Source organism: Sander lucioperca, chromosome 2, assembly GCF_008315115.2.
Source record: "Sander lucioperca isolate FBNREF2018 chromosome 2, SLUC_FBN_1.2, whole genome shotgun sequence".
In the NCBI taxonomy this organism is placed as follows: Eukaryota; Metazoa; Chordata; class Actinopteri; order Perciformes; family Percidae; genus Sander; species Sander lucioperca.
The window spans coordinates 9,762,147-9,787,286 of record NC_050174.1 but is presented as its reverse complement, the minus strand read 5'-3'; the positions used below and the strand labels follow the sequence as shown (position 1 = coordinate 9,787,286).

At 40.2% G+C, this 25,140-nt stretch overlaps 1 protein-coding gene across 2 annotated transcripts in view; it reads right to left on the bottom strand.

Annotated features, from left to right (window-relative positions):
- Window positions 1–25,140, bottom strand: part of pde4d (phosphodiesterase 4D, cAMP-specific) — a 202,479-nt gene that overhangs the window by 143,650 nt on the left and 33,689 nt on the right. Inside the window, exon 1 of one of the 2 annotated variants that reach the window (XM_031309093.2) lies at window positions 23,415–23,707. The exons of the other annotated variant lie outside the window; for it this stretch is intronic. Within the exon in view, the coding sequence (XP_031164953.1) occupies window positions 23,415–23,707 (293 nt within the window). Of the gene's footprint in view, window positions 1–23,414; window positions 23,708–25,140 lie in introns of those variants that run through there. 2 annotated transcript variants of the gene reach the window in all.

Sequence of the window (25,140 nt, the reverse complement as noted above, 5' to 3'; positions counted from 1 at the left end):
TCCTCGACTAAAGAAATTGTTAGTCGACTAACACTTATATGATTTTGTCGATTAATCGATTAGTTGATGTAATCGACAGAGCTGTGCTCTTTGAGAGGTGATTAAGACTAGAAAAGCACAATATAAATGTAGTTAATGAACCATCTGTAAAACTGAGTTTCTCCACAATTAATCCTGCAAAAGCACCACTTTAAATCTTGTGCTTACCAGAAATGTGCTCATAAATTTCTTGGAAATGAGTAATTAAGCATGAATAAGCATAAAAAAATGACTCATCAACTAAAGAAATCTTAGTCGACTAAGACCAAAACGACCGATTAGTCGACTAATCGACTAAGAGGTGGCAGCCCTAAAGTACAGTATCAGCTTTTGGACAGTATAGGAGAAAGTGCATCTCTGTCTCAACCTCACCAGTCGTACAGTGACCACAGATCCGCTGCTCTTTTGGAAGCCATGCCTTTTTGTACCGGCCTCTCTCTATGGCAAGGCTATGGTCACTTAGCCTGTACTTGGTAAGAATCTGTCTCTTGAGTTGTATCTCCGACGGCGGAGAGGTACTCTGCCAATTCATAATCTCTTTTTAGTGACAAGTAGCATTCTAATTTGGACTGTGATTTAGTTTGATCATCCCAATGTACCAGATATTTTTTCTTACTTAAATTCATAATTTGTTTTATTTTGATCTGATTTTGGAAAGCAGTGTTGGTCTGAGATCGATGGGTTAGTGTATTAGTTAACTACGGAACCAATTGACAGAGGGGACTGGTTTCAGGGCTGACCTCTTGGCTTTTGATTGCTTGATACTTTATGGTATTTTCTACACTGGATTTCAGATGTATCCAGAATTGTAATTATCTTTTTTGTACATTTAAAGCCAATGTGAATCTGCCAAGCTTACTGAGTGGACCCCATATCTCACATCCATACAGTGCAATTGGCATGATGTCACTGTCAAATATTTTGCATCAGATGTTAATTGGAATTTGTATTTTGCTAAAATTCCTTTTGATGGCATAGAGAGCTCTGCAAGCTTTCTCTGTTAGCACATTCACTGCAAGGTCAAAGCTTCCTTAGTTTCAGGCCTAGGTAATCGTAACATTGTGAATGCTCTAGAACCGTGTTTTCCGTGATCTGGCTTTCTTTTGGAAGATTACAATCTTGGTTTTTGCCAAATTAACTGTCAGGGCCCAGTCCAGGTGCTGCTGTAGCCCTTGTTCGGAGGTTATTGTTATTTATAAAATAATACATTATGCCAAATTGAGTCAAATGCTTTCCTAAAATCAACAAAACAAGTGAAGATTTTACTTTTGTTTACTTGAATAACATGTTTGTTGATTAGGGTGTGTAGGGTATAAATGTGGTCAGTGGTACGATGTTTTGGTAAGAAGCCAACCTGACCTTTACTCAAGACATTGTGTTCGGTAGGGAAGGCCTGTAGACGGGCATTTAGAATACAGCAGAAAACCTTCCCCAAGTTACTGTTCACACAGATGCCTCGGTAGTTTTTGGGGTCGAATTTGTCTCCACTCTTAAAGATAGGGGATACTGTTCCAGACCTCCAGACCTTCAGGAAAGCAGCCAGCTTGAAGAACGAGATTGAACAGCTTTAAAAGGGCCTTTTCCAGCTCAGGGGTGCTGTGTTTCAGCATTTCAGTCCTGATGCTGTCAGGTCCACATGCTTTTTTTGGTTTTAGTTGATGGAGTGTGTGTGTTAATTCCTCTTGGGTGGTTTCCTAGTCCAGTGGGTCTTTTATGATTTTTTTCAAGGGAGTGTAACTTTTGTGTAATGACTTGTTGGCCAATTGTAAGGTTATTTGATGGGATTGTGTTGTAAAGGTTTTCAAAGTAATTCCTCCATGTTTCTCCATCTTTCAGAGGTGTGTCTTGGTTTTGTTTTGGGTTTGGGTTATTCCATTTTTCCCCAAACTGATTCTGGCTTATTGAGGTTTCAATTTCTTCTAGGGTTTCATTATAGTGTGTTTGTTTTTGCTTTTGAATCATGTTTATATTCTTTAAATTTGCTGCAGTAGTTTTCTCTAATTTCTGGGTTGTTTGGTGTTTTTGAATGGAAATTTGGAAATGGAGGTTTTTCCTCATTAGTTCACACTCCTTGTCAAACCATGTTTCTTTGTGGGTTTTGTTTTGGGGTTTAGGATTACCCCTCAAGAGATTTGCTTTGAGGTATATATATAGATATAGTTCATTTATTTGATTTACTGCCATAGTTACATCTGCATGATTTGGTGTGAATGTTGTTACTAAAAAGTAGTAAAAAGATTAGTAATTTCAACTGATTTAGCTGCATTGATGAATTCAGATACACTGTTAGATGTCCATTTAGGACATATTGAGTTTTAGAAGTTTTTTAGTGTCTATCATTTTTATTCCCTGTGTTCTTTTCAGAAATACATTTATCTGGCAGTGGTCTGAAAGTGGTAACTGTGGTCTTACAGTGAATGCGTTGATGGAGGAGGGGTCCATGTCAGTAATTGCGTAATCAACTACACTAAACCCGAGAGCTGAGCAGTATGTGACCCGGCCTAATGAGTCCCCTGTCATCCTACCATTAAGAAAGTACAGGCCTAGGCCTCAACACAGATGCACTAGCTCCTTACCATTTCTATTAATGGCAGAGTCAGGGTTGTGTCTAGATTTCATCTGATTTTCCAAGTTTGGTGATGTAATGGTGATGTAATGGATTTGCTCTCTCTCTCTCTCTCTCTAGTCCTGACAGTGGGTGTGTATGATAAACGGAGCAAGACAAGAGAAGACAAATGGGTTAAGATGCCAATGAGATTTCAGTCCCTGATGGTGCACCCACAGTATTCCATGGTTTGTGTCAGGTGAGGCTGAAACCACAGCTGGCTGTGAAGTTTGCCTGAGAGCAAGATTGACAATGCTATAAACCTATTCCACAACCTCAAGCAAAGGCATGTTGTTGAACATTAGTGTAGCAAACTTTGAGGGGAGACTTGGCAACGTGGCATTTTCAAGTCATATTACCCTGCATGGGGTGTAGATTTAAGTAGTAGCATTTGTTATTTGGTGCCTTCATTACCAGCATCCATAACCATACCAAAAACAAAAGTCTGAGAACTACTGACAATCTTGAGTTTAATGTTTGACTTTACACCATATTAGCTACACAAGCAGTAGGAAAAATTTAGTTGTCTCAAATGGCCAAGATACATTTGTATTTCCAACTTTTTTTTTACATTCCCAAACCCTGCAGCCTTTGAAATGTGAATTTCTGATATGTTACATTTGAGCCTTGAGTCATCATGCGAAGTAGGGCAGAGTCATTTGGTGCTCCAAGACTCCCTGCAGACACATACCAGTTTTGTTATCACCCTGCCCAACTGTGCGCATATATAGCCAAGTAAAAACATATGGCAGAAAAAGCTGTACCTCTACAACTCCTGTATTTTGACTGTGAGGCTATGAGCCCTTTCTATGTCTCCTTCCTTGCACATAACCCACTGCCAGGCAAACCTTTCATGCCATGATTTTGGACAGGTATCAAGTGTGGCAAATATTAGGCTGACTGATGTGGAAAACTAACTATAATTTTTCCTCATTTCTAGGGAAACGTCAACATACCTAAGCATGATGCATTGGGATGACCTCCAACTTTGAAACATTTTGCAATCAAGTAGCAGCAATTAAAAAAAATTGTATTTTATTTCTGCCTTTATATGCATGTGTTTGGTGCATTTACTCAGCAAAGAGTACGCAGAATGCATCGTGTGTATCCTCGAGGTCTGACAAACATTGAAATTATCTAATTCCTGATAAAAGCAATTTCACAGCCGATTTTCATTAATATTTAAAATCGTGCCATGTCAACAGCGGCTTGACCAGAAGTGTGTATTGCATGCTCACATGCACATATACCATACAAACAAAAGGGGAACCCACTGGTTTGCTATATACATAGCACTGCTACTGTTCAAAATCTCCAAAGGGTAACATTAGATTTTTTATGTTTCATATTTTAAAAATGTGAGCACCCAATTAAGAGTTTGATGAAAACTGCTTTAAACCAGAACTTTTCCCATCTTCTCCTACTCTACACAAATAATCTCCTCATACCACTCTTTCATGCTCTGTGCTCACTGTCCTCAAAGCATCCTCATGAGATCTCATCACTAATGAAATCACTGCACCCCTCCAACTAATGTAGTCATGACGACTATTTCCCAAATGAGCAAGGTGACCTTCTGTGAATGCATTCAGGAAAAAAGCAACAGGACAGATATTTTTTTTCAGGCTTAATAAATATAATTTAATGTACAACTGGCCTTTAAGTTGCGCAATGCAAATTAACAGTACAAGTCAAGGAGTGGTTGGAATTGTTAAAAGGAAGCCATTGTCAACATTATCTCTGCTGGGGGCTCAAAGTTAGCACTGGTTTCTACAGATCTGCCATTATTTTTTGTCCCACTCTTAAGATTGACAGATAGGGCCTAGTCTTCTGTAAGTCACTAAAAAGTGCTGAAGATGTGCTGTCAGGTAGCACAGTCTGTGAAAGGTGAAAGCTACAGTCCTTACTTTTAGGTTTTTAGCTGATACTTTCTGTGGGAGTGACACTGACATGTTTTGTTGTTCATGGCAAAACATCCACCTTTGGAGTCAGATGAGACGTGAGTATTTCTACTGATAGCCAACGTTCACTAAACAAAAAATACATTGAAACACAGGCAGGTAGTCAGTCAGCTTGTCACAAATGGGCCAGGAGAAGCACTTTATTTTGAACCATTTTGAACCAGTTGCACCACCAAACTTAATAGTACAGACAGAGCTATACAGCAGCAAAGTAGATGGAAGAGTGATTTAAAAAAAAAAAGACTTAGCTACTGTAACAGTTCTAACCAACATAACTGAGCCACTCTGTGGCAGTGGGTGTTTATGTGTACTGGTCATTGTTGCTTGATTCTGATGTGAACAGGGGGCCAGAGATTTCTGAATGTGTGTGACAAAGGGGGCTTGGAACCGTATAAACTAAAAAAAACATAAATATGTCTTAGTATAAAATACTCACCCCCTGTAAGCTTGGAAAGTGGAGTGGTTTTAAAAGGTTTATGAGGATTTTGATACTTTTGTCCACTGTGCAAACTTCAATGTAAGTGAATCAAAACATTTAAAAAGGACCACAACCTTGTTCTCTGTGAAGACGGAGCCACCCTTTAAAACCTACAGCAAGTATGTACTTTACATGCTACCAGTAGCAATTTAGAAGTACTGATATAGTTCCATTTGAATTTTTCAGCTTTATACAGAAATATAGCTATTATTCATTGTGTATTATACAATGGTGGAGGAAGTACTGAATCTCAGTACTTAAGTAAAAGTACAAATAACTAGAGACATACACTCACCTTGAAGATTATTAGGAACACCTGTTAAATTTTTCGTTAATGCAATTATCTATTCAACCAATCAATTGGAAGCTGCTTCAATGCATTTAGGGTTGTTGTCCAGGTCTAGACAATCTCCTGAACTCCAAACTGAATGTCAGAATGGGAATGAAAGGTGATCTAAGCAACTTTGAGCGTGGCATGGTTGTTGGTGCCAGACGGGCTGGTTTGAGTATTTTCCAATCTGCTCAGTTACTGGGATTTTCATGCACGACCATTTCTAGGGTTTATAAAGAATGGTCTGAAAAAGGAAAAACATCCAGTATGCGGCAGTCCTGTGGGCGAAAACGCCTTGTTGATGCTAGAGGTCAGAGGAGAATGGGCCGACTAATTCCAGCTGATAGAAGATCAACTTTGACTCAAATAACCACTCGTTACAACCGAGGTATGCAGCCAAGCATTTGTGAAGCCACAACACACACAACCTTGAGGCGGATGGGCTACACCAGCAGAAGACCCCACCGGGTACCACTCATCTCCACTAAAAAATAGGAAAATTAGGCTACAATTTGCACAAGCTCACCAAAATTGGACCTTTCAAGACTGGAAAAATGTTGCCTGGTCTGATGAGTCTCGATTTCTGTTGAGACATTCAGATGGTAGAGTCAGAATTTGGCGTAAACAGAATGAGAACATGGATCCGTCATGCCTTGTTACCACTGGGCAGGCTGGTGGTGGTGGTGTAATGGTGTGGGGGATGTTTTCTTGGCACACTTTAGGCCCCTTAGTACCAATTGGGCATCATTTAAATGCCACAGCCTACCTGAGCATTGTTTCTGACCATGTCCATCCCTTTATGACCACCATGTACCCATCCTCTGATGGCTACTTCCAGCAGGATAATGCACCATGTCACAAAGCTCAAATCATTTCAAATTGGTTTCTTGAACATGACAATGAGTTCACCGTACTAAAATGGCCCCCACAGTCACCAGATATCAACCCAACAGAACATCTTTGGGATGTGGTGGAACGGGAGCTTCGTGCCCTGGATGTGCATCCCACAAGTCTCCATCAACTGCAAGATGCTATCCTATCAATATGGGCCAACATTTCTAGAGAATGCTTCCAGCACCTTGTTGAATCAATGCCACGAAGAATTAAGGCAGTTCTGAAGGCAAAAGGGGGTCAAACACACTATTAGTAGGGTGTTCCTAATAATCTTCAAGGTGAGTGTATTTACTTTAGTAAAAGTAGAAGTACCACAATGACAACCCTACTTAAGTAAAAGTAAAAAGTACCTGATTTTAAATGTACTTTAAGTATTCAAAGTAAAAGTACTTGCATAACGATTTATTCTCTTAATCGTATTTGCATATTACCATTTTAAATGGTAATATGCAAAAAGGAAATTTGGTTAGTTGGTTAGTTTGCACCTTGGTCAGTGAGGGGACAGTGTCTAGCGACTCGTGATTTACAAAGGGGTGGTCCAGTTATTTTGCTGCTGAGCTTCGACAGTATCCATACTGTCCACTACCACAAACAAGGCCTGGCTTTTAAAAAAAGTTCCTATCCTAACCAGCATAAAACAGAAATATGTTGTCAGAATTGGAATGCGGTTGGTTTTATTCATGGATGTATTTTAAGACTGTTTTATTTCCTTTAACCATGGGAGCGTAAGCGAATAAAGTGTGTGAAGCAGCGGAAATGGGGAGGCAGATGTGAAGAGGTCCATATATAGATATGAACGCGTCTTACGCAGCCTGGCAGAGAAGTAAACAACACTGTGGAGAGAAATGATGGCAACTATGATTTAAAAACAGGAACAATAAAAAACAAACATTTTAATTTTCACTTTTTCCGGAGGCTGTATTACCGAGGGTCAGCAGCGCTGCGCCCGGGCTCTGGAGCACCGGAGCCGGCTTGGAAGCCGATGAAGGATTGGCGGTGCCCCATATATACTGTATCTATGGCAACCAAACTTCACTGGTGAGACAAACGTGTGACGGTCAGGAAGACGTTTTGGCAGGGGGAAAAAATGTACCAAAAATGTAACGGAACGTTGTAGAAATGTAGTGGAGTAGAAAGTATAGATAATTGCTGCATAATGTAACGAAGTAAAAGTCAAAAGTATGCACTATTGATTCTACTTAAGTAAAGTACAGATACGTGAAAAATGTACTTAAGTACAGTAACAAAGTATTTGTACTTTGTTACATTCCACCACTGGTATTATAAGTAAGAATATATTAAATGTTGTTTTTGTACATGTGTGGTTATACATGTCAGGCAATAAGCACTTGCTCAAATACAAACTTTAGCATGCTAATATATTAGCAGTTGTGACTAGGCAGTGTCATTGCATAGGACTTGTTGAATCTCAAAATGCTTTGTTTGTAGTGAATGGTGTATTGGATAATAATGTATTGTTGGAATTGGATGTTATGTTATTGGATTCAAATAATGGATTTAAGAGTTGTGATTCTATAAATACAGTCATTCTAAAGGTGATAAACCAAGCAACGTTGGATAATATACAACAGAACAGTCTTGGATGGTGATGTAACTACAAACACTGGTACACAATGTGAAGAGTTCCACTAATGGCTCTGTAATAGGATCCATCAGGACCAGCCTCTTCATTCTTCCCCATGGGTCTGATACAAAATCCATCTCCTGTTAATAAGCAAATGGTCCTGGGCCGATTTATTAGCCTGTCAAATCCCTACAGTGACATAAAATCAACTCATGAGTCACAGTCTTAAACTGCTAATCCACCAAAAATCTTTTCAATATCAAATGCACACACCCTGTAGGCTTGTATATTAGCAGAGAGCTTGCTACGGTCATCTTAAACTCATGTCAGTTACAGGCTCAAACAACTCCTGCAGCACAATCCACTTTTCTGCTGTCCATCACTATGTATAGTATATTCCTAACACTTAGGTAGGTTTACGTTTGCTTGCGTTTGTCATGAGCGACAGCATGCAAGCTACAAAGGGAAACAGTATGACCGTAGAGATAAACAGACTGCTGCCAACCTTTCAAGGCTATACAGATCTTAAAGCAACACTAGAGAACTTTTCCCGCTTTGGTCCCCCTACAGGTTGGAAGCGGAAATGTCCCAGTATGTCTCATTCGAACTACAGATCCGCTACCCAATCTGGCAAACTTGCATAGTGCGGATATAGCTGGTAGAGAGCTGCAAAGCGAATGCAGAAGTGCTGTTCACCCTGTTACGAGTTGATGAACCACTGAAACAATTTTGTATTATTTTAAAGTTACAAAAAGTTCTCTAGTGTTGCTTTAAAATTAAATTATCGATTTTGGGAGAAAACAGGTACAACACTTTTTTCTTCCTAGCACAGTTAATCTACAACAGCACTGATGAACCATGAATTATGCATGCATGTCTTCAGATGGGCGGCTTTTTTTTTAATCTGTCTCAAGGAAACAAAAATGCAAATTACAGATGACCTTGTGTTTTTGCACAGAAGTTACACTGTACACCACACAAGCAGTGGCATAACTGCTGGCAAGCCTTGGCATTTTATTATGTTTTAATGCTGTGCCACCATAATAACTTTCAAGCTAGATTGTTTTCCCTTCATTACAAATTTGATTTCATTTACTTTATGACCATCATAATACTATTTATACTAGTCACTAGTCTAATACTAGCATTGACAGACCAAACTCCAGTGCAGTGTCAGCACTGGAGTTTGGTCTGGCTACACTACTATCTATTCTGGGATAGGGAAAAAATACGCTCTGGCTTGTTTGTATTTCTTTCAACCAATCACAACCGTCCTGGGCGGCACTAAGCCCCATATACAGCAACGGTGCATTTGCAAAATGGATAGTGGAAGGGAAGGGACATCCAGCGCGTATGTCAGGCTTCATGCAAGCAATGTGCATCCGTTGAGCCAGACTATCATAATACTGAAACTGTATTCTACTGTAATTTATTATCGTGATGTGGTCCATTAGTGAGTCAGCCGTACATGCCAACAAACACAGGTAAAACATGTACAGACACCCAATGCAAAAAAAAACGAACCACGATCCGTGTCGGTGTTAGTTTTGAACTGCATCCAGATAGACTACAGACTCTGTACTACACACTACACTAAATATTCAATTTAAATAATAATATATAATTAATAAATAGCCAGCTTTTCAAAATAACAGTTGCAATGTGCAATTTTAAGCTCATTAAACTATTTAAAATATGCTCCCATTATGACACGTTCTCTTCCACTTCACCTGACAACTCTTCTCCAAAACAAACAGCTCTGAGATAACAGAACTCAGCCCACAGCTTCACTCACTCAAAGCAGATAGTATGCGTGAAATAAAAACAGGACATGTAATTTCACTGTGTGTAGTGTTTAACTACGCTAACTAACCGTGTGTTGTGAACCGCGTGTAGTGATTAAAAAAAAACAGACAGCTCGCGACGGTGAAATGGCAATTTATCCCTTTAAATGTGAATAAATGACTGAGTGAATGTTACACTCACCGCCAGCAAATGCTCTTTCCGTTGTGATTGGTGGTAATTGGCTTGACAATTCGCCGTTACCTTGTTTCCTACAGACTGTGTTGATGCAACTTGTAGGCTACCTTACAGCCACTCAAACAGGACAGTAACACGGCAGAGATATATATATATATATTTTCTTTTTTTCTTTTTTTTTTGAAGATCAATTTTTTATTGTTTTTCTTCTATTTTAAAAAATACAAAACAGACAAACACAACTGAACAAGAACAACAACCCTCTCCCACCCCCCACCAGGAATCAGGAATCACACCTTGCCTAGTCGCTTTCCTCTAATTCTTGTGATGCTGAGGTCATTAGGACTGATACCTGTGCTGCTGAGTTTTTCCATATATATATATATATATATATATATATATATATATTATTATTATTATTTTTTTTTTTTTTTGAAGACTTAGTTAAGGCGGCAGGCGCGTGTTGTTAAGGCGGCCACCTAAACTGCAAAGTGCTGTGGGAAACCCTGACCAACTTACACATAGCAGAAACAAAGCGATTTGGGTATCCCATTGAGTTTTCATGCTATTAAACAAGTCTCTCTCCCCTCACTTCCTGCCATCTCTCTACTGTCAAAATCTCATATAAATAGTCATACAAACATCCCAAAACTGGCCTAATTATAGCTTCCACTAACTCTCGAAGAAAAATGTCTGGGCCTTTTACTATGCCAAATGTTTGTCTGTCTGTTCATTTCTGCTCTCTACCATTTCATGCAATGGAGGAAAGAGGAGAGACGTTGTCTCTGCAGTTTTGTTTAAGTCACAGTGAGTCACGGCAATGCAGAGAAAGCAGTTGCAAGTGTAGTTATACTTTCCAAAACTTCACGCAGACACTGTTCGCTGCGATATAATATACTGGCAAGGCGAAAGCGGTCGCAGTGCTGTTAACGTTACACTTCCTCTGAGACAGGCAGGCACAACAGTGGTTTCTAGGTGGAGGAGGTTGTAAGGCAAGGCAACTTTATTTCTAAAACACATTTTAGCAACAAGGCAATTCAAAGTGCTTTACATAAAACATTAAAGAGCAATTAAAACTCGTCATGAAAATAAAACAGTCTAAAATAGAATATACAAATACAGGAATAAAAGTTACAGTGCAGTGTAAGAAATTAATAATAATTTGTTTTAATAGGTTGAAGGGACAGGATTGGGAGGGGGGAGGGAGGTGTTTTATTTTGTTGTTTTGTTGATTTTGTTTTGAATGTAAAATGTTCTAAATAAATAACAACATGTTCTAAGTAAATAGGATGGAATTATTTTTACAACTGAAATTAATGTTTTGTTAACCGAATTTCAGGTACCGGTACCGATACAAATATGAATGGTACCCAAACCTAATGCTTAAAGAGTAAGATCAATAAATAGAAACAACGTTTTTTTGAGAACAAGAGAGAAACAGGAAAAGACAATAGGGAAGATGGAAGAAAAAGATGAAAATAGGGGAGTAATTGTATGTCAGGTTTGCGTCAGTGAATCAGGAGATAGAAAAAAATGTGTCTCAAGACAACACACTGACTGAGAGTGAAAGAAAAAAAAATTGGCATAGGAAAAAAAGAATAATCAAAAACTGAGGGAAATAATCTTAGTAACCATGCACCGTGCCTTGCATGACTGAATGTTCCCACAACAGCTCCTTTCACTACAGTGCAGTACAGTATATGAAACCCTGTTCATGTTCAGAAAGCCTTGCACCTTGCTGTCAGGCTGTTTATTGTTAGCCTGTTTCTTCCAGCAGGTGGCATGCTTAGGACCAAAAACAGCCTCTCAGAGTCATATACAAATATCTGTATATGAAGGTCATACTATCTATCTATAAATTCTTTTTTTACACACAAGCGGATAGCTGAAAGGAACAGCGACTGTTGTGTGGAATAAGGTTGGCGAAAAAAAGGCGCTACGCTTTTCCACGTCTATTGTTTCACTAAAAGGAAACTCAACAAAAAGCCATTTGCCAACACAAAATATCAAACAAAAGCCAGACACTATATAGTATTAAGTTGCTGTGAGCTGTAGCCTACATTCACCACTTCTAAACAGAGGCAGAATATAAAGTAGGCTAATCTCGGAGATTATTCCTTCACAGCGCTGTGCAATGTGAGAAAATCTCAGAGCTGAACCGGGCAGACACATCAGTTTTCATCAGACTCACCCCGGGTTAATTAAGTCTACTGCTAACTAATAACATTACCGTCGCCAAAATACCCCCGAGAATCTATTCCTAACTTCACCGTTAACTGTCAAGCCACTAAACCTGTATGGAAATGAACACCTGAAATGTTAAATTCGTTAACGATCCAACACGAGACAACTCTCTCTCTCTCTCTCTCTCTCTCTCTCTCTCTCTAAACACACACTCTCTCTCTCTCTCCACACACACACACACACACACACACACACACGTTCTGGTGGTTGATTAACGCAGATATATGCTGATTAGCTCTCATAACGGGCTAGGTGGGTAGCGCACTGCCATGAGTCCAGGACACTAATGTCTGGTTACTCCACATTTTCATTGTGATATTTTGTGATTACATTCTGAATCTGCAACGTTCTCTGTCAGGTAAATCAGTAAGTTAGTAGTAGGCTATACAGGGGAGTTGCATATGAAGTGGTTTGGGGTCCTTCTGTAAGTCATTTTGGGGTAAAATTTGGTTTTGATGAATTCTACAAGCAGCAATACCACAGGACAAGCAATCGGCCCGTTCCAAACAGGCACATTTTCAACAGGCACTGCACTACTATGTTTAAATTCAGACCCATATGCAAAGACATAACAAGCAGCAACACAAAAAACATTAACTACAGACCTACTCATTTATGGAATTGAAATGTGTTTTACGTTGCGGTCAGCTTTACAGTGGCACAGATATTTAATGACTTCTGCCACATCAAGACCATGTGCCTTTTAATATGTAATAAATGCTGAAAAGTAATTCCTGTTGTCATTGATCTCTCCAGAGCTTTAATACAAATATCCTGACAGAAACAATCACTAATTCATACTGTATGTCTGTATTATGCTCTCTTAAAGCTATCAGCAGTCCCTAGACCAGGCCAGTCGTGAGCCCAGCTAGAGTCTTTATCACCCTGTTGAGTGTAATGCGATCAGTACAGCACAGCCAGCCAGACCTCAGGGAATCACCCAGCATCAAGCAGGCAGTTGAGAGAGGCTTTGGCTTGTGGCCATTTACAAGGCTGTCCTTCAAAAATGGTTTGATGCATTTTATTAGCCTAGCAGATGACCAGTGAGGAAAGGGAAGCCAGGGGAGTGCAATGAAAAACAAGTGCCTGTTCCTGCTGGTAAAAATTAGATGACCAATCCTCTCTGCTTCACATACGCTGTTGGAACTCTGTTTCTATTTGAGATATCACCATTTCAGTACAGCTCATCTCTTTTATGAAGCAAGGCTTTCCTACAGGCAGTCACACTCGCTGGTCCTGCTGGACATTGTCCAGTTTTCACATCGGACGAATATGTTCCCCACATACACAACCCCTCCCATTATGTTGAATCAGTGTCAACATACAGCATGCTCTATATGAATATATAAATATATATGTGTAGCCAGACCAAGTAAACTCTTCACATTCAATCAGGCCCAGATTGCTATTCAGAACAGCAGCAGAAGACAAATCCTCCCCCTTCAGTTTGGCTTCAATGGATCTTGGTTGTATGGCAGCATAGGGACAGTGGTTTATAGCCACTATGTATTTGGTGCAGTTTAAATCCTGACTGCTTATATATAGATCAATGGAGCTGTATTCGTCTCCAGAGAATACTTAGAGACACCAGGGAGCAGAGACACAAGGATACTGGAAGAAAGCTTTGATGCAAACACATACAATGTTAATACACTCCAAATAGGTAATGGCATTAGTGTTAGAATTAAGAGGATGCATTAAGGTAAGGACAATCCCCTTCACAGACTGTACTGCCCGTCACATTTCTGCAAGATGTCATTTAAAAAAAAAGGCTAACATGCTAAATGGTATTCCAGACATCTTTTATAATCCAAATAAAACCCACATTTATCCCAGGGATCAAATACAGCCATTACTGATTTCACAGTTAATTCAACATGAAACATCAGAGACGTGTGTCGAGGTCAGTGTTCTTGAGTGTACCCTGGTGTTGTAGATGGAGGTACGGTAACTTTTCAACTGAATTAAAGTTAAAGAATGTCACCTTATGATTGTATTACAGACAAGGCTGACAGGAAGACTGACTAACACAGCGAATACTTTAGACTTGCTAATGGCTTCTGAGTAGCTTTCTGAGTATCAATTGGCTTGGATTTGGTATGGTTTTCCATGAGAGTTTTTGGTTATATTCCATCCACGTCGCATGCATATGTTGTATTACATGTACCAGTGTCACAATGTATGCATGTTGGGAAACATATTATGCATCCTATGCATAGAGTACTCTTTGATATATTGTTTTGTGCATATAGCTGAGGTAGGGAGAAATCTGATTGCTACTTTACATAGAAAAAGTATCTGTAGCTGTAGTATAATAAAATAAAGTTCCAGGATTAAATATAAATCTTTATCCTATCAGTATTGACAGTATTTTCTGTATACATCTATTACTAAGGGTGCTCCGATCAGGATTTTTGGGGCCAATCACCGATTGCTGTGAGCAGTGTCGAACGATGCCGATCACCGGGTCTATTTGAAACCTTCTATTTATCATGTCATATATTTATCATATATTAATTTTAATATTCTTAACAACAATGCATAAGTATTCAAATTAACAGAAGATAATGTATTGTGAATTGTCAACGGTTTACTTTTATTGACAGGAAACGTTCAACATTCCACTTCCTCTGTTAGAAACACACCTTAAACAGCTTAGAGCTTAACATATAGCTAAAGCCTTATTCGGAATAAATTACAAAAAAACTGTCAGTGTGTTCTTCAGTGTGTCTTTAGTGTGTTCTGAGCAGGGTGGGGCCACTTACATTTTTTACCAGCCACTTTTTCCAGAATTCAAATTTATAAAAGAGAGTGCAATCATATTTTGAATTGCTTTATTAAATTCTGTATTATTAATACATATTTTATTAATATCATTTATTTATTATGTGTCAATAGCTTGTTGATCTTTACATTGTAAGTTAATTTCCTATCCTGGCCTGGGACACACATTCATACGGTTTGATAAAGGACTTATTGGACTTTAACTTGAATTATACTTAACTTGAAAATAACTTTAAATTGATTTTACAATAACGAGTGTAGCTCATGGATGTATTAAGTGTAGCTGTCCTCAATTTAGGTCATCCTGTACGTCTCATCTCCGGTTTTTCCTGCATCCACCGTGTGTGTGTGTGTGTGTGTGTGTGTGTGTGTGTGTGTGTGTGTCGTCAGTCGCGGGGTAGAACTGAGCAGCAGAGAGCCAACAGGATTAAAACGGCAGCAGCTTTCAAGCGACTTAAACATCGTTACAGTCTACATTGACGTTAAAATGTAAACAGGTTGGCAGGACGGTCTGAAATGTTTTGCACGGTCTTTCGCTGTACGTTTTGTCAATACGCCACTTGTTTGAAAAGTACCTTCTCTTTTTCTTTACTTCGCCCTCAACAGCTTGTACATCCATAACTACTGCTGACTCCGCGGCGGGCCTCTTAACACCGGGGATATGTCGCCACATTTAACAGATAATTTTCCTTTCGTCTGTACCTCAGCTCAGCTAGCTAGCTAGCTAGCTAGTTACACAGCGTCCCGGACTAGCGCTGAAAACTAGCTACTCGACTATGCGTGGTCAAAGCCCCGGCTGTGAACGGTTTCATTTCCTGTAAGTTCTTCACAATAAAAGTCCTCCTTCATTTTGGTATTTGAATGTTTTTATTACGAAGCAGCAAAATCCGGAAATGTTAGGGATTCATTAGCAGTAACGTAACACGATTCCTATAAGCATTGTGCATTGTTACTTAGCAACAGCATTCTTTGACAAAAACTGTCCAATCCATTACAAGGATACAAGGCTAATTTCCCACCCTGGTTCCGAGGCACTTTTTTTGACCAACTCGGGGAGACTGATCAGTCCAACTGCTTTTTCTGCCAACGGTCGGCCTTCTGGTTGGTGTGTAACTTAGCTGCGTATAGAACATTTTCTCACGAGTAGTGCATCTGATCGGATCATCTGATCCGATCGGCCTATCTGATCGGCCTTTATGGAGACCACAGATCAAACTATTTAAAGCCTTTATCGGCCGATAACGATCGGTTCCCGATCAATCGGAGCACCCTTATCTATTACCATGATGATTTTAGACATAGCAGAAAGCTTCTGACAAGAATGAAGCCTGCAGCACTATCGCCTGCAAATCTAACACATCCTGTATGATGAATGACCTTTTGCCTTTCTCCTAAGAAGCTGTGGCTTTACTCCATGTTTGACTAAAATTGACTTCCCCACTTCAATTTGTCTGCATCATTGCCATCCTAATGCACATGTTCCTCTTTCAAAGCCAGGGTAAGTCACAGAACTCGTCTGAAGAACATTCTCAATACACCTTCTCTTTCTGCCTGAGTGAACAGGTCAATAAGACCCAGACAAGGGGCTGGGCATTGTAATTATCAGCTCTGCCTGCCTTTCATACTGTGACACCAAACACATAAAAAAGAATTTCAGCCAGAAATGATCACTCATAACCCATTTCATTACCCAAGCTACATGATGCTTAGGTAATGCAAGTTAGATCTCTGCTAATTTAGTACCATGTCCACAATGTGCTCATTAGCATGTTCTGGACAGCTTTCACATGTCTGGGAGTCTATGTGTAGCAGCCTATGCAGTATGACTGGGAGTATGGCTGTGACTGGGTTATATATAGTTACGTACCAAATAGCAGTTTCTGACTTGCTCACTAACATCCTTGGGATCTGATGACATAGCCAGGGGGTTATGCTTCATACTGGCTAAAAACCTCATTCTGGCAAGTCACTGTAGTCAGTTACAGTAGGACGAGGAGGATTGGCTGAAAACAAATCAACAACTGTTAAATATAACGTAGCGTGAGAGGGCAGGGGTACGTTTTCCAATCTGCTGCTGGTGAGGGGACAAAATGTCTAGTAAGGAGATTCCATCCCTTCCCTCCTTAAATGTTACATACTTTTTTGTTTTTACATTTTAATCGCCAAATCTTGATTGCTATTTGACAGAGAGAATAGAAATCATGATCCTCCTCTTCAATGACATCTCCACAGATAAAGAACCCACCCCCACCCAGCAGCATCTCCAAACAAGCAGCAGAAGAGCAATGGGAGAAATGCCATCTCCTCATTAACGGATGCTCCAGATTCTTGCTGAAGCCTTGAGCAGCGTCCAGGCCCAGCCTACATTGTGACACATTTGGGTGATGTGTTTTACCTTGGGGCTGCTGGACCTTGCGCAAACCAGCCACTCCGGGGCACACAAAGCTACATCCACAGTCCTCTGAGGGAAAGATTTGCTGTCTCTCTCTATAACCAAGATTGATATCAACTGTAAGCAAGTAGCTGGCTCTTCTCATACGTTTTCTACAGGGGCACTGCATCAGAAATTGTTTATATCTGTAACAATCAGCAAGTGTGTCTTGTTGATTTAACTTGCAGCAACAACTTGATTGCTGAGTTTTTCATGTGAAGACGAGGCTCCGGATTAGCTTTTTTTTTTTTTTTTTTACAAGGAGCACTGTTTTAACTCTATTACTGATACATGTTTTGGTAATAGATACAGAAACTACAATGTGATATTTTATTTTAGTTCACACTCACATTTTAATTAATAAATGCACATTCAGAAATTCAAAGTATAATTACTGTCATTACAGTGCAAACGCCAAAACTAATGCATTAAATGTAAACATGAGGTAAGTGGTCACTGATCACTTTACTGTCATTACAGCATACATAGCATAGTAAACAACTTGTGCCTCTTCTTACTCTCCCTTAGAGTCTATCCCCCTGTGGGACACTGGAAGGCTCTGACGGCCAACCCTTGTAGTTGGGCCTCTTTGATCTTTTACTGTGACAGAACTACTGTCCATGTCTTTGGCGTCCAAACTATTCAAAGCTAGATCCTCCATACTTATTCTACACCAAATTTCTCACTCACTTTTAAAGCTAATTCCCCTTTTACTCTCGTAATTTCCTTCTTCCAAAACAGTTCAGTTCAATTTTATTTATATAGCACATGTAAAAACAACCATAGTTGACCAAAGTGCTTAACAAGCTCCAAAAATCAAAGAGATAATATACACAAACAATACACAATATACAATACAAAATAACCAACAGTAGAAAAAGGTCAAGATATCAAAGCTCAACTTGAATTGAAAGCCAGTGCATATTAATGGGTCTTGAGCAAGGACTTGAATGTTTCATTGGTCCGAGCTGTTCTTATATGAATAGGTAGACTATTCCAGAGGTTTGGAGCAGCCACTGAAAAGGCTCGGTCACCTTTGTTTTTTAACCTGGATCTGGGCACATCAAGGAGCATCTGATTGGAAGACTTCAGTGCTTTGACAGGTGTGTGGACGTGTAAGAGCTCCGATAAATAAGAAGGCGACAACCCATTTAAGATCTTGAAGACAATTAATACAAGTTTAAATTCAATCCTGAAACAAACAGGAAGCCAGTGGAGCGTGGCCAAAACCGGTGTAATGTGGTCGCGCTTTTTGGTCCCGGTTAAAAGTCAAGCTGCTGCGTTGTGGACTAACTGTAACCGACGAAGGGATGACTGATCCAATCCAACATACAAAGAGTTACAGTAGTCTAATCGAGGCGTAATAAATGCATGTATGACTCTTTCGAAGTCTTTGCGTAGTAGGTAGGGCTTGACCTTAGCCAAGAGTCTCAGCTGGAAGAAGCTGGTTTTAACAACATAACTAATCTGTTTGTCAAATTTAAAACCACTGTCAAAAATCACACCCAGATTCTTGGTAAAAGGACGAATATGGGAACCTAAAGTACCAAGAGCATCTACACAGGCACAAAAATGTACAGCATGACCAAACAACAATTTCAGTCTTATCATTGAGACAGAGAAAATTCTGATCCGACCAAATTTTTAGATCACTCAAGCAGTTCAACAAAACAGTGGAGTTTTTTGCCAGGAGCAATTGCCAGGAGTTGAGTTTTCATTAAAACAAAATTATGACTGGTGTGTTAACTGCATGCCAAATTATTCAGAGCACACAAGGCCATATGACCGATTTTCTGACCATAGACTGAATATAAAGAGAGCCCGACGTAGTCAGTTCACATAAAACACACCGGGGCTACATTCACTACAGCTGATTTCACGGAGAACAATGAGGGCAAAACAGTTTTACTAATCTATTTACTAACTATTATTTTAACTGAATATTCTTTGTCAAACTCAGCTTAAAACACCAGATCTGCAGCAGGTTACTGTGTTGTTCACTACCAAGCCTGTTTGTAACTGGTAGGCTACCGACAACGTGATCTTCACCTGTTCAACTGACTTTACCAGATAATACGCAACTGTCCTGCATAGGAACTAACCACAGACACTTGCCTTGTGCATGGACTCACGGCGGTGCACTGCTGAGAGTGAATAGGGGAAAATAGATATTTGCCGTTATTTTAAATGAACATGAGACACTGATGCCAATTAGATTAATCTACTTATTTTAGAGGTCGACCGATATGGGTTTTCTCTGGCCGATGCCGATGCCGATCTTTAGAAATCAGGGTCAGCCGATTGCCGATTAATGCTGCCGATTTATTTTGGCCGATATTTAGCCGATATGTGCTTGTTTTTAAACCTCTATTTGAAAGATAAAATGTAACACTAATATACACAGAATTTCTCAACAAAAACATTTATTGAACACTTCACCAATCTACACTTGTAGCCTATACTTCATTTAAAAATGCATAATGTAAAAACATACTGTAGCCTATATTGTATAAATAATGTATGAAAAATATATAAAATAAACGAAACAGGTAAGAAGAAAATAAAATTGTCAAATAAACCTTTCAATGAAAAAATAAAGTTTAGTGCACTTATCAGCATTTATTAAACTTCTGAGAATACAAATCTGCTTCACACAAAGTGACATGTTATTATTAATCTCAACACTATTTCCTCCTAACTCCTGTTGAATCACATAAGGATAGGGCTATCTAAAGTCAATTCTTGTTCACCTTGTTTGTTAGATCATTGTTCATTTGTAAGTGTTTTAACTGTGTTTTGGGGACCCTACTGTTAGCCTACATGTCCTGTTGCACTCATTAGGATCATATCTGAGCAGATTTCTGTCATTCAAACAACTCTTAGTTGTAATTTAAAACTCATCCAGCCAATTTAATAAAATTAAGGGTTTTATTCGTGCTCGAGTCCATAGATGCAGTTAATGGATAGCCTACAGGAACGGAGAACTGAAGGCTCTGTTAGCAACGATTAGCTCCGTTCAGCGGTTAGCTCCGTTAGCGGTTAGCTCCAGTTAACTCCGTTATAGGAGTGGATGAGACTGCCACGGACAGGGGTAACAACCAGACTCTGATAAATGATATTCGGGGAGCTTCCACAGCGGTGTGGCCGCGGTGTTTTGTACGGTTTTATTAGTACAGTTAATCCCAAGGCAAGAACACCAGCAACATGCTACTGCTAACGGTAGCATCTGAACCTGAAGTGGCTGCGCGAGACACACTGCGCAAGAATTCACGAGGGGAGGGGCTGGAGGCAGCTGGTCTGGGCGCGCTGTAAAAAATGTCGCCTATTCATGTTTTTAACACTAGGCTGCCCGCAGATGCGCCTGCTTATTAATCGGCTTGATATTGGCCGATGCCGATTATGTAAAAAATTGCCAAAAATCGGCCGGCCGATTAATCGGTCGACCTCTAACTTATTTTTAATCGAAAGTGCCAGAACGCCGTTCTGACCCTTTCCCTCTTACACACATTGGCCAACTCTGGCAGACTTTTCAACAAGACATTGACATTTTTAAAAATGTTGTCACATTTGCAGGTCGCACATGTGCGAGTAGTTGTAATAAATACTCTCACTTGGTTGCAGTCTGGAGCCCTGGAAGATGATATGTAACCTGCTGCTGCCTTGTTTTTTTTTTTTTTAAAGATTATTTTTTTGGACTTTTTCCCCTCTATTTTTGAAAATGGATAGACATGAAAGGGGGAGAGAGATGGGGGATGACACGCAGCAAAGGGCAGCAGGTCGGACCCGAACCCTACGCCGCTGCAGGACTCAGCCAACATGGGACGAACGCTCCCACTGGGTGAGCCAGAGGTCGCCCCTGCTGCTGCCTTGTTGATTGGAAAAGTTAATCAAATGCATGGCTCAAATGTAAACACATGCATCAGCTTTATATAAACATATTGCTTTTTTTTTCAAGCATAGATAAGTTACTAGTTTTCCTTATAGCTTAGCTGTATGCAATTCATTTTTAACAATGTGCTATTTTTAGGTTTCAGTTAAATGTAATTTACACATAATAAAAAAGACGAGTCACTTTGAGAAAGAGGTGCATCCCTTTGCTACACACTTTAACTGCAGCTGTTCTGCTTTCACACAACAGCTGCAGTTCTGATTGTCTTGCAATATGTTGTGCATCGCACAATCACCTGCATTGTTACTGTGGACAGTGTGTCATGATAGGATTGTATATTATGATTCCTAGCCCTAAGGTGTGTTCATTTAATGAAATCCACACCAGATGAAGGCCCTTGGGAGTCCCAGAAGACACTGAAATAAGAGTTACAGAAACATGCAAACCAATGGTTGCACATAAGACTCAAAAGAAACTCTAATTACCTTATTGACCAGCTACAAATAATGGTGGGCTGGGCTGTGGCATACAAGGAGGCAAATTTGATTTAGCCTGCTGTGAGTGTTCCTGAATATGTGGAGTACAATGTGCCTCTTATGTAATTAGCCTCCTATGCAAAATTTGATTTGTTTGGGTTAATCTCCGTGTAATTACCCTCCTGAAGCAAATCTGAAAAGTGCTTGAATGATCTTTGATACAGTTAAATTACATGAACATCTCCTGTTACATTTCACTTTGTTAGGATAAAATACAAGTTCAATTGAAGATTTTAACATCACATGGGTGTTTTGGTCCAGCACACCATTTGCAATGTCACTTCCATCTGTGCTCTATACACTGCCTGCCTCCCTCCCTCCATGTGAATGCTCTGCCACTGTGACAGGGACCATTCTGTCTATGAGCCAGGCAAGCCTGTGTGCTTTCTATAGTTGACTGGACATGCAGGCAAGTATTACTCAAATCTATACCAAGAGAAAGAAAGGAAACAGCGAACTGTTTGACAGAAACTTACATCGCCAACAGTCACTTAAGCCTGGGAGCTGAGGTGACCTTCTCAGATTTCATTTCTTTTTTTTCTCCCTCCTTCCCAGAACAAGTAAGTAGTTAGAGCAGAAACATTTCCCCACACACCCGGGCTGTCAGAGTGCAGAGGTGCTTTTGTGTCTGTCTGTCTGTCTGCCTGCCTGTCTGCCTGTCCGTATGCAGGTCGGCTTCACTAAAACTGTCTTTACTGCAAACATTACTGCCGTAATTTTACAGTAGCTGCTCAGTAGCTGCTCTGGTTAAATAATGTGCAAGCAATACCTGAAGACCCAGCACTTGTCATACATGCCCGAAGATTATCCATGTGTAGTGAGTCAGATTATTGTGAGTGTAAATTCAGAGAATGTGGTCACCATGTAATAATGATGATGTAAAGCCCTCCTACTGTATCTCTTTGAGTAATTTGACTTACAAACATGAACACTACGGATCCTAAAGCCAGTGGTATTAATCCCTAAAGATCACTTAACACTATTTTAAAAAGGTACAAGGGGGCTGACAGCGTGTGTTGTGTTTAGGGCCATGTACATATGAATATTCCCAGTGACCTACCTTTGGTCAACGCCTACATCTCTGCCTGCCTAGTGTGCCAGATAGAAACTAAATGATATGGTAAACATAAACGCCTAACTATTAAGCTAACACTCACTAATTTATTTGGACTTTATCGAGAAACGAACCTGTCATTCTCGGCTGACACATCTTTCTGACCGAAATTTGAAATAAGTGCGAGAAAGCTCCGTTATTATAAAACATATTAAACAGATTTAGGTTTTGGGATAGCGTCTGTCTATGAGTGAAAAACACATAAACGGCAATGTTTTTATGAGGATAATTTTGCGACTATTTTATTCTTTTTTTTTACCTTTTCGCTATCGACTTATCAAGCATATACTTTATCCGTCCTTTCTTTACCATTACAGTTAGTGTACACAGTAAATGCTTTCGACGGTGCGAAACAAAAAGTGATGAAAAACAGAGGTCGAGCATAGGCGAAGCCAAAAATGATTAATCTCCTCAAAGTTAGGACTATATACGAGCCGAAAGACTTCTCTGCTCTCGCGCGTCAGGCATGCACACAACGCCCATCTTCATCGAGGGGAAAAAGAGACACAAGATGAAGAAATACAGTTTCCCTTTTGCCCTTACCGTCTAAGACCTTGAAACGACGACGGCCACGACATCCTGGATTTCTTCAGCCCGGGTCGGTGCCCCGTGTCCACTGCGTAAGTCCGGTCCATGTTCCTCGGGTTGAGGTATCTCTCGGTGTCCGAAAAGCCTCTTTGTCTCACGCGGTCGTTCTTGCGCACTACCAGCGCGTGGCGGAGCTGAGAGAGCGCTGGCTGGTTCTGCTGCCTCCACAGATGTTTGGGCGCCTTCGCACTCACGCCGGTTCCGCCGCCGGCAGATGCAGTCTCGACTTTGCCGCAGGCAGGGTCCATCCTCGCCTGGTTGGTTTTTAAATACTTTGTAAAAGAAATAAACACTTTAGGAGCATTCAAATGGAATGACCTGGAGGAAGGTGATGGAAGGGGGGAGGGGGGGATTGAAACACTCCGACTTTAAAGGTGTTTTTAGAAAATAAATAAATCCGAAGACAAAATTAGAAATAGAAGTAATCGAGACAACTTTTTAGTTACTCCATGTGCTTCACGTCCACGTTGTTTTTTGGAGCTCAAGTAATGAGTTTAACTCCATCAACTTTATTGTCACTGCCCTGCAGAAACACACTGGACAGAGCGAAAAATGAATCCATTTACGCATCACGAGGTAGACCTCTACGCGGTTTGGAAAGGGGGGAAGTGTCCCAGAGCGAGGCTGCGAGGAGGAAATCGACTCAAATGAGCCTGGTTTCCAAGTGCTCCCCGCTTTCTCCGTACACGCCCATTTAAGCAAGGTGTGCGAGCAGTCCACACGGGCGGATGGTCTTTCCACAATATCATGCAAACTTAAGTAGTTGTGGTTATCTTGATCCACGGTGTGCGTAAAGCCAGCCAGACGTGATGACACTGTTCTTCCTTTCTCAAGTCTCCTGGAAGGAACAAGCCGCGACGGAATATAGTGAGCAGGATGATAAATTAACCATAAGGGACCCTCCCAAAGCCCCTCCCCTGAAATCCTCTGTGAGTGAAAAGCAGGCCATGGGTGTGGACAGAGAGCCAGGTGACCAAATCATATAACAACACTGAACCAGCTTCAATATCCAATAGTCCAAATTATATTTAGGCTTGTCACAAAAATGCAGTTCTTATAGTGTACAAAATGTGGACATAGCTAAAAGAATAGAATTAAAATAAGGAAAATATTTGTAACATTAATTCATTAAACCGAGGGCCATTACAGGATGTATGTATGTGCCTGTGGTGTCCACAGGGCACAGAGGAGTGCAAACATCCAGCCACCTTGTTAAAGCTTTCCTCCTCTGTTCTGTTTGTCATCATGGGGAAAGGGGACTTTCCTACACTTCCGTAGCAGCTCAAGCCCATTACTCTGTGAGCAAACAGTGTGGGGATTGCAATCTCTCCTGTTTTAACAGAATGAATGTGTTTTCTCTCAGAAACAAGGTGACCTAAAACAGAAGTGGCAGGTAACTGAAATGGTGGCAGGACAGCACACAGAGCAGATAAAATAGGCGAGTGCCTTTTATGCACACATGAGCAGCTCATGTGTGGACTTTGTGTTGGTCCACCTTTACTTCTGAAGTTAACCATACTCCCTGCAGGAATGCACTGATACAACAGCACAACTGAATACTGCACATACTGACAACTTACCTGAAACCTAACGTGTATATTCATTTCATTTATTTTCCATTTCTTTGTTCCTAAACAAAGTCATGGGAAAGTTTGTATCCCATCTTGCAGTGGAAGTCATC